At 46.3% G+C, this 10,800-nt stretch overlaps 1 protein-coding gene across 1 annotated transcript in view; it reads left to right on the top strand.

Annotated features, from left to right (window-relative positions):
- Window positions 1-10,800, top strand: part of MAST4 (microtubule associated serine/threonine kinase family member 4) — a 97,151-nt gene that overhangs the window by 64,769 nt on the left and 21,582 nt on the right. Inside the window, exons 15-18 of the mRNA XM_045285232.1 lie at window positions 5,855-5,977; window positions 6,156-6,268; window positions 9,207-9,334; window positions 9,650-9,885. Coding sequence (XP_045141167.1) covers window positions 5,855-5,977; window positions 6,156-6,268; window positions 9,207-9,334; window positions 9,650-9,885 — 600 coding nt within the window. The remainder of the gene's footprint in view (window positions 1-5,854; window positions 5,978-6,155; window positions 6,269-9,206; window positions 9,335-9,649; window positions 9,886-10,800) is intronic.

Here is a 10,800-nt window from a genome sequence, read left to right as displayed (position 1 = left end):
AGTTGTATGAGCCCCTAATAAAATGTTAAAAAAAAAAAAAAAAGATAGGCCCCCAAGATCGAAAGGCACTCAAGATAATGACTAGAGAAGCGCTGCCTCCTCAAATTCAGAGTTGACCTTATTGACATGGATGTAGCAAAGCTTCCAGGACCTTCATCTGCTGACATGACTCAACATGAGAAGATACAGGTGTCAATACCCATGAATAATCAAATGTCTAAAGAGGGAGTCACTGATAGCAAAATTTTCCCATGTATACAAGGAAGACCAGTTAGTATGATCATTATTCACAAATAAACAAGAATTTTATCAATTTCTTCAGTTGGATGTTGAACAAACATTCAATCAAGATGCAATGGTAACCACTGATAGTTAGAAGTGGATGATGGAAAAGAGATCAATAGCTAGAAAATGTGGTCCTTGTCAATAACAAAGACTCTGAAGTTTGCATGACAGAATATTGTCAGACCAGCACCCAGTGACTTCCAATTCACTGGACATGCCTTTTTTCAACAACACAAACATGAACTTCACCAGATGGAATGGCACTCGCTGATGAAGATCAAGGATGCAGCCTTCGGGATGGGTTACATCTCAAAGAAGACCAAACTCCTCACAATTGGACCGCTAGGTAACAGCATGTAAATGAAGAAGAGACTGAAGTTGTCAAGGATGCCATCGTGCTCGGATCTGCAATCAGTGCTTATGAAGTAGCAGCCGAGATCAGAAGATGGTTTGCATGGGGTAGATTTGCTGCACAAAGCCTCTAAAAGCAAGGCTGTTACTTTGAGGACTAAGGCGCACCATAATATTATCCATCGCCATAGTATTTTCCATAATATTTTCCATTGCCTCGTATACGTGTGAAAGTTAGGAACTGAATAAAGAAGTCAGCCGAAGAATTGGTGCATTTGAATCATGGTGCTGGAGAAGAATATTAAAAGTACCATGAACTGCCAAAAGGACAAACAAATGTGTCTTGGAAGAAGTGCAGCCAGAGGTCTTTAGAGGCAAGGATGGTGAGAAGTTGTGTTAGGTACTTTGCAGATGCTGTCAGGAGAGAGCCCGTCCCTGGAGAAGGACATCGTGTGTGGTGCAGTCGGAGGACAGTGGAAAGGGGAAGATCCTCGGGGAGACGGACTGGCACAGTGGCTGCAACAATCGGCCCTGGCACAGGAACAATGGTGAGGATGTGAGGATGGTACAGGGCCAAGCAGTGTTTTGTTCTGCTGTGCATCATGTTGCTGTGGCTCAGAACCAGCTCGTTAGCAACTCATAACAATATGTAAAACAGGAGAATGGGGAAGGTGGAGATTTTTCATCACAGCACATTGAGGGACCACCTGTGAAATAGTCGTGAACTGCTCATGTGTAAATTCAAACCGATCTGAAGAAAATTATGAGCCAGCAAGGAATAAAAAGAAAATTACGAGTCAAAGCAGTACCTAAAGTGTATCCAACCAGAACTTAGAGACTTCCTCAGGAATAAAGTTGATGTGTTGACCAGTGCTGACCAAAGATGAGACGCATTATAGGATGACATCACGGACATCAGACATGAAGAAATAAAGGGTAATAAAAAAGAAAGGCCAAAATGAATGCCATAAACTACTCTGAAACTTACTCTGGAGTGAAGACTAGCTGAAGCAAGTAGAAGAAATGATGAAGTAGACTATCAGAATAGGAGATTTCAAAGAGCAGCTCGAGAAGGGATCAAGTATTATCGGGAAATCTGCAGAGACCCGGTGTTAGAAAACCAAAAAGGATAGCACACTGGCATTTCTCAAGTTGAAAGACCTGAAGGAAACATTCAAGCCTCAAGTTACAATGTTGAGGAAGCGTCAAAAGAAATTGGAAGGAAAGCATAGAGTCACTGCACCAGAAAATAATTGGTTAACATTTAACCATTTTAGGAAAGGTAGCATAATATAAAGAACCGATGGTATTGAAGGAATATGTACAGGCTGCACTGAAAGAAATGGTAAAATACAAGTCTCGAGGTAATTGATGGATTTCCACTTTCAATGATCCCATACCCAGTTGTAGCTCTAGAAGTACTTAGTCAGGTGTGCCAAGAATTGGAAGCCTAGCCAACTGACTGGAACATATCTATATGCATGTCTATTCTAAAGAAAGGTGATCCAACAGAATGCAGAAATTAATGAACAATATCATTAGTGTCACACAAAAGTAGACATCTGTAGACAAGTCTACATTTAAAGTAGACTTTAAAACTGCTGCAGTTGTCCATCCACAATAACTGGTAGATATTCAACCTCGATTAAAAAGAGTATTGAACGAGATATGTCATTGCTGATGTGAGATATCTTGGTGAAAGGACGTTTACTTGTATTTTATTGACTCTGCAAAGGCATTCAATTGGTTAGATCACATACAATGAATAACATTGCAAAGAATGCGAATTTCAGGATGCTTCATTTGCACATGTCAAAATTTTCATCTCAGTTATTCAAACAGAACAAATAACATTCCATATAGTTATAAACAGAAAGATGTGCTTGAGGGTCATATCTTTTATCCATACTTAATCAGTTCGTATGCTGGGCAAATCCCCTCAGAAGCTGTACTGTATGAAGAAGAACACCAAGTCGAGTTTGGAGGAAGATTCATTAGCAATCTGCAATATGCCAAGTTCACAACCTTTCTTCCAGGAAGGGAAGAGGACTGGAAGTGCTTCCTAACGAAGATCAAAGATTACAGCCTTCAGTAAGGATTGCACCTCAACATGAGGAAAACAAAATCCCTCACACGATGACCAGCGATTAATGGCAAAATAGCTGAAGCAAAGATCGAAATTGTCCAAGATTTCATTTCACTTGGCTCTTCAGTCAATGCCCATGGAAGCAGCAGTCAGACAAAAAAAAAAATCAAGTGATCTATTTTATTGGGAAAATCTGCTATAGAAGGCCCCTTTAAAGTGTTACAGAACAAAGATGCCCTTTGAGGACTAAGGTGCAAGCTCCCAAACCTTGGTATTTTCACTCCCCTGACATGCGTGAGAAAGGTGGGTCAATGAGAAAGGAAGACCTTTGACTCCTTTGAATTGTGGTGTTGGCAAAGGTACATACTGAGTGTGCCATGAACTTGTGCCAGAAGAACAAACACATCTCTCTTGAAAAAATCCAGTCGAAAAGCCTGTAGAAGTTAGGATGCCAAGACTTCGGGTCACCTACTTTAGAAATGTTATCAGGAGGGACTTGTCCCTGGAGAAAGACATCATTCTTGGTCAAGTACCGGCTCAGTCCACACTGGGAAAACCGGCAGTGAGATGGATTGACACTGTGGTGGTAACAATGGGCCAAACCAGGCAACCGTTGTGAGGCTGGGCAGGACCAGAGAGGGTTGAGTTACTTGATGCAGAGGATCACCATGAGTTGGAACAAGTGGACAGCACCTCACAATAGCTGGGGTGCTGTGTGGGGATGTTATTAGACAGACATAAGTGCAGCCGCTCCAATCCTTATTCTCTGCGTGACTGGAGTCCAAAGTACCCTTTTTCATATCCATGTTTTCCCCAGCTGAAGATGACATTGATGTCATCTACTTTGTGAAGTCATTTTCATGAAAGGAATCAGGATACCTATGGCACCTAGGGCAATACCTAGGGTGATCATGGTTGTGTTTAACATTAGACTTCAGACTATGTTATCAGCCAGTGTGGTATAACATTACACTATGCTAAAAGGATCCCTGGTGGCTTAGTGGCGTAGGCACTGGGCTGCTAACTGCCAAGTCAGCAGTTCGAAGCCACCAGTTGCTCCATGGGAGAAAGGCGGGGCTTTCTACTCCTGTGAACAGTTACAGTCTCGGAAACTCCCAGGGGCAGCTCTGCCCTGTCCTACAGGGTCGCTGTGAGTCGGCATCGAGTTACAGGCAGTACGGTTGGTTTTTAGTCTTTTTTTAAAAATCGTTTTATTAGGGGTGCATACAACTCTTATCACAATCCATATATAAATCAATTGTGTAAAGCACATTTGTGCATTCATTGCCCTCATCATTCTCAAAACATTTGCTCTGCACTCCTGGAAAAAGTCTTCATGGAATCCTGGATCAGATACAGGTTCCAGTCAAATGCTTGGTGAGTGAGACGCCTTCCATTCCATTTTTGTTGTTGTTGTCTTCAGAGCACCGAGTCCCCCAGCTGGGTTTAGAGCCGGAACAGAAGGGACACCTTGTGCTAGTCCAGTGGTTCTCAACCTTCGTTGTGCTGCGACCCTTTAATACAGTTCCTCATGTTGTGGTGACCCCCCCCTCCCCAGGCTTAACATTATTTTCATTGTTACTTCATAACTTTAATTTTGCTACTGTTATGGACCAGGCGACCCCTGTGAAAGGGTCGTACCACCCCCAAAGGGCCCGTGACCCACAGGATGAGAACCGCTGTGCTAGAGGGACCCAAAGGGCCAAGCTTTGACCTATATGGACATTAGTACCCCCACCCCCTTACTAGGAGCCACAGGCCATTGTTCATTCAGCTGGCACTTCCGTTTGTAGCCCCCAGGGGACAGGATGAGAGTCGGGGTAACAATGGCAGCAGAGAGACATTTACGTTACGCCTAGAGGAGCGTCTGACCATTCTCCGCAGCGGGGATGCTCAGGAATCTCAGCCTACGTTTCAGCGGGAGGGGTCTTGGCTGTCGCCCCATCAATGGCATGTGTGCTAGGGCAGCAGTGGGAGGGGTCTTGGCTGTCGCCCCATCAATGGCATGTGTGCTAGGGCAGCAGTGGGAGGGGTCTTGGCTGTCTCCCCATCAATGGCATGTGTGCTAGGGCAGCAGAGGGTCTGCCGCTCGGGCCATGATTTCATAGCACGTATACTGTCGTCTTTACATGGAGTGTGACGTGAACATTTTTACTGTGACCCGCAACCAAAAAACACATCCCTCACTGCCATCAAGTCAATCCCAACTCATAGCAACCCTATAGGACAGGGTAAAGCTGCCCCCGTGGGTTTCCCAGGCTAACTCGTGACAGGAAGACCCAGGCTCATCTTCCTGGGTCTCAAACTGCTGACCCTGAGCTCAGCTGCGCAGTGCATAATCACTGCCCCCCAAAGCACCCTCTGAAACCCTAACAAGAACAAACAAACAGCCCAGTCTAGCCAGTACCGAGTTAGTTCTGACTCAGGATGGCCTCAGACGCGTGAGCGTAGAGCTGCTGTTTCTGGGGTTTTCTGGGTGGGGGACCTTTGGGCAGGGGATCCCCAGGCCTTTCTTCTGAGCGTTTCTGGAGGGAGATGGAATCGAGGGCATTATTTCACAGAGCTGTGCTGTCATGCCGACTCCACAAAACTTAAGGATTGTGCTGAGTTTTCCTAAGATACATTATAAGTCTATTTGGGTCATTTTTATTTAAGCATCTGTAACTCACAGACTCTCATGCCTACCTATGCTAATGAGCAATCCAATAAAATCGAGTCGTCACCATTACACAGTATTTTGGGAAAATCCATCATTATTAACCCGACCTCTAGAGGAAATAGTGCTGGGAACACATTCTGCACCTTGTTAGAATCTCTTTGGGCTTTAACGAGAGTGAGTCTGTTTGGGGCCAGAGGGCGTCCACGTCCCCGGGTTCAGCATAATGGGATTTTAAGCGGCCGTATCATTAACCTTTGAGAAATGGAGAAAGTCATGGAAACCTTAACTAAGAAAAACTGGGCCATCACAACTGCTATTAACAAAAACTACGGGTTGCAGGGGGTGGGGCTTGGGGGCTTGGTTGTAAAATGCAAAAAGTGCATTTGGAACGGTTTTCTATTTCGCCGGGGATGCTCTACCAGGCGCTCCTACACCCGGATATAGCGTTTACCGCTCGCCTCTTTGCTCACTAGGTGGTGCCTACGAAGTGAAACAGCATCGCTTCTTCCGATCCTTGGACTGGAACAGTTTGCTGAGGCAGAAGGCAGAATTCATCCCTCAGCTGGAATCCGAGGATGACACCAGTTACTTTGATAGTATGTGTGTAACCTCACCTCCACCTGCTCAGTGGGCCTTGGTAGAAGGGACCCTTCCCTGCGGGCTCTACGCCCCCCTGCATGCTTCTGAGTCGTGCTTATTCGAGAGAGAAACCGGCTTTGGGCTGGTGCCACGGGGAAGGGACCTGCTGACCTAACGGCACGCCTTTCTCCGCAGCTCGCTCCGAGAAGTATCACCACATGGAGACCGAGGAGGAAGACGATACAAATGATGAAGACTTCACCGTGGAAATAAGGCAGTTTTCCTCATGTTCCCATCGGTTTTCAAAGGTAAGGGGGAATTTGACATAAATTGTGGAGTCTCCCACTGGCTGGTCCGTCGATTGAGGACTCTCCTTCTTGGGTGTTGGGTCCTTCTGTGCTTTTAAAATTCTTTCCCATTTTAGGAAAGGGGACCCCTCCCCCCTTCCCCAGGCAGTCTCGATATTGCAACCCAAGTCCTCACACATGCATTTCTCAGTTTCACTCACCACAAATTTTTTCTGACGCATCGGGGTTATGCCTTGAGCTACTGACTGCAAGGTCAGCAGTTTGAAACCACCTGGCAGCCCATGGATGAAAGATGCGGCTTTCAAATCCCATAAAGAGTTCCAGTCTCTGAAACTCGGAAACAGGGGCAGTTCTACCCTATACTACAGGGTCGCTATGAGCAGTTCTACTCTATCCTATAGGGTCTGTGTGAGCAGTTCTACTCTATCCTATAGGGTTGCTGTGAGCAGTTCTACCCTATCCTGTAGGGTCGCTGTGAGCAGTTCTACCCTATCCTCTGGGGTTGCTATGAGTCGGCTCAGACTTGATGGCAGCGAGTGTGGTTTGTTTGGTATTTTCTTGAAGGCATAGACCTGCCCCCAGGGCCACCTCTTTGGACTGTGCGACAGCACTGACAGGACCCCGGAAGGTGTGCAGAGTCCCCACTCGGTACTATACCATGGAGAAGGCGTCCCCCTTGACATAGCAAAGGTACTTGGGGACAGTTGACCTGGAATGGAAACGTCCTGTCTCCAGTCCTAGAAGGTGTTCTTTGAAGGATTCAAGAGGCGATAGGGAACCCAGGTAGAGTGTTGCAAACAGTAGAAGAAAATGAAATTGTTACTTGAAATAGAGGCTCTCATCCCTGCCCCTCTCTCCCCCGTGGAGAGTGATAAGATGAAAAATAAGCAGCAGCAACAACATGCTAAAGTCCTGAGACAGGGCAGGGCCCTAGAATACTGGGAATGAGCCCAGACAGTCCCTCTACCTCCCTTGGCTATTTCCAGTAACTGCATACATTCTGTTGCCATGGTATTTTGTATGCTGATTGTTGAGCTTCTCTCTCACATTTAGTGAATCCAAAGTATGTTCTATATAGCTTTTTCAAAGGGGCTGCCTGGAGTGTATCTGCAGAGTTGATCGGCACTACATCCCAGTTTACAGGAAGGACTTGGAGAGCTAGGCATGGTGGTGGCCAGTCTCTCCTGGAGCCAAGACAGAAGCTTTGAGGACACTAAGTGGGGCTTAGCCCAGCACCTACCTCTGACCCATCAAAGCCAATCTCCCCCAGAATTGCTCTGTTTTTGAGTGGTTTGAATAGTGTTTTATTTTCCCTTGCTATTCTATAGCTACCCTACTCAGAATCCAAGTCCCCAGCTTGGGACAATTGCTTTATTATTGGATGCCATCAAGTAGATTCTGACTCATGGTGACCCAGAGGTGTATCCAGTAGAAATGCTTCCTCCCTCCCTCCTTCCTTCCTTTCTTCTTTCTTTCTTTCCTTCCTTCCTTCCTTCCTTCTTTTCCCCAACAGTTTTCTTGGCATATAATTCATATAACATACAATTCAATGGTTCAGCCACATCAAGAAGAGTTGTAGAATCATCAACACAGTCAGTTTTAGAACATTTTCTTCCATCTTGTTCTCCTTGTTATTCGCTCCCCTTTTCCCCCTCAAGCTCCCCTGCCATACCCCCAAGCAACCATTCATCCAGTTACTGTCTCTGTTACCATCCCGAATTCCTTATACAGAAAAGTATCCAAAAACCTCCCCAAGAATAACAGAGTAAAACAGATAAAGAAACCCAATCAAAAGGAAAGCAGAAAATAGTGAAAACTAGAACAAATTTAAATGGATCATGAGCAAGAGCAAGTGGCACGGTGATGAATTTTAAGCTAACTGCATCTGCAACAATCCTCTCTCCGATGCATTCTGCACATTAGCAAGGCTGTTCACAGTCCTCCACAGGCTTTTCCAGAAGTAGCTGACCAAGCCTAGCTTGTGTCTCTGTGGCTTCAGATCTCCCAGCTAGTTGTGGAAGACCTGAAGCATCTTCCTGAGAGGAGGTCTAAAGGCCATTGCCAGGGATCCCTGCTGGCCCAGAGGGTAGGTGCTCAGCTGCTAGCCGGACGGTCTATGGTTCAGCCCCTCTTCTGTGCCATCGCTTCTCCAGGGGTAGGAATCCACTTGACAGCAGTGGGTCTTTGGGTTAAAGTGATTCCCTCGAGATTAGCAAATGGCTGAGAAGGAAGTTAGGGAGTGCTTCCTGCACACCTCCACCCTGGTTTACCATTTCCAGTTTGGCTTTCCTGGGGAATGAGAGGAACCCAGCAGTTAGCTGAGCACCCTGGTTTACCTGAGCACTGATCCCTTTCAGGATGCCCAGCCCCCGCATAGCACACAGCCTTCTGGCTGGGTATGTGATTTGCAAGCCAAGCACCTGCATCTGGCTTTGTATGGCCATGTGTGTGTTATCGTTTCTCTCCTCAGTCTCCAAACAGGTAATTTATTCTTCTCTTCACAGTCAATTCCACTTCATTTTTCCTCCTCCCCACCCCTGACTGGAGGCCATTAAATCTTTTTCTCTGTGATTTTCTTTTTTGATTGACTTTATGGTTAAAAAGTAATCTAAGACATACATTGATCCCCAGGCTTAAAACCCCCAATGCATCTATAGATTTTGTTTGCAGGTACAAGGTCCGTGCTGTGATGCGGTGAGAGAGGATGATGAATTCATTGCTCCCACTCAGAGAAAAAAAAAAAACGAAAGAAAGAAAGAATTATCCATTGACGCTTCATCTCTGGCCTTGAGTCAACAGCCGGGAATGCTCCCTCTCTGTCCATGCCCCCAATTCAAACTTGAGTTACCTTTTCAGGTTTTCCTTCAATGATTTTTTTTTTCCTTCTGACAAGCCGTTTCAAGAATTTATTAACACACATCGATTCTTTGCCTTCCAGGTCTTCAGCAGTATAGATCGAATAACTCAGAATTCAGGAGAAGAGAGGGAAGACTCTGGAGATAAAACCAAGAGCACAGCGTTGCCGTCCACGGAAACACTAAGCTGGAGCTCGGAATATTCTGAAATGTATGTGAAATGTCTACTGGGGAATGGCTAGGAGAGCAGTGGTTCCCCAACCCGGGGACCATCAGATCCCCTGGAAGGCTGCTCCAGGCCCAGCTTAGACTATCTGACCCTGGTAGATCAGAGGTGGGACTTGGGAACCCAGATGTCTCACAGGTTCTGAATGCCGCTCATGCCACTGGCTCAGGCCTCATGCTCTGAGAACCTCTGCCTCAGCCCTGTATTGCTCAGGCATAGCCAAGCCACCTTTGTACCTCGTTTCTCTCCCAGACCCTTCGGTAACATGTACTTATGACTTGTGTTTTCTTTTTAATGAAGGCAACAGATATCCACATCCAACTCTTCAGATACTGAAAGCAGCAGGCACAAGCTCAGTTCTGGCCTGCTCCCCAAACTGGCTATTTCAGCAGAGGGAGAACAAGATGAAGCTGCCCCCTGCCCCAGAAGCCCCCATGAGGAGCCAGAAAAGCCAGTCCTTCCTGCTGAAGAGTGTACTCAGGAGGAGGCTGAGGTCACCACCCCGGCCAGCACCATCAGCAGCTCCACCCTGTCAGGTAAGCTGCTCGGTGGGGAGGCCTGCCGTCTCCATCATCTGCCGTGCTGAGAAGTGTCCCCTTGTGATCGGAGGGCCAGGCTGGCCTGGGAAACAATGAAGAGCCAGTATCTTAGGTGCCTCTTTAGTGCTTAGGCATTTGACCTTAGAATCAGCGTTCGCATGGTGACCATCAGCACATGCTAAGAGAGCACGTTTTCAGTCGTTGATGCAAGAACACGGTGTTGTATCTGACTCTTAAGGATTTGGAGTTGGGGGGCAATACCACATAGTAAAATAACCATGGTCAGAACTGTCTCTGGAAATCTCTCGAGTCTCCCTTAATATGGAGTCGTATAAAGCCAGCTACTGAAATGGGTGATTGCCTCTTTGAAGCAGTTGGCTTCCATTGAGAGGCCAAGTTGTGTCAAATAACTTATCTTTCCACACTAGACTCACACTAAATCCAACAAGAAGGTTCTGCTGTGAGATTCAGGGGGGCCTGCTGTGCATATAGGGGCTGGATTTTCTGAATGGACCGGGTCGGGAGGGTTACACAGGTGCTACCATGCCATCAACTGGTGTTTTGTCTACACATGAACCAACTCCACTCCAAACTGGAGCGACTCTTCCAGTCTGGGTTAGCGGAGTGAGAGACTCCTTAGGACATCTTTGCCTCTAAAGAGGTATCCTTGGCAAGGATCTTGAGCCTTATCTTTCAAAGCAGTTTATTTTTAAATAACCCCCTAACAATAGGACCCATATCTTCACTTTTTATAGCTTACTAGGATCAGGGCTAGTTGGTGTCTGCCCCAGGGAGCCAGAGGGGCACTTCCTTCAAAGCAAGTCTTTAAGTGCATTTCAAATATTATGTGGTGGATACAGATGTTATGGACAGACAGCATATCCTCTTACGTAGCAAGACACAAGTACTGCC

The sequence above is a fragment of the Echinops telfairi genome, unplaced genomic scaffold (assembly GCF_000313985.2).
Source record: "Echinops telfairi isolate 266 unplaced genomic scaffold, ASM31398v2 ScPeMD7_7469;HRSCAF=8507_1, whole genome shotgun sequence".
NCBI classification, from domain to species: Eukaryota; Metazoa; Chordata; class Mammalia; order Afrosoricida; family Tenrecidae; genus Echinops; species Echinops telfairi.
The sequence above is the reverse complement of the archived record's forward strand: the minus strand, read 5'-3'. Positions and strand labels throughout refer to the sequence as shown.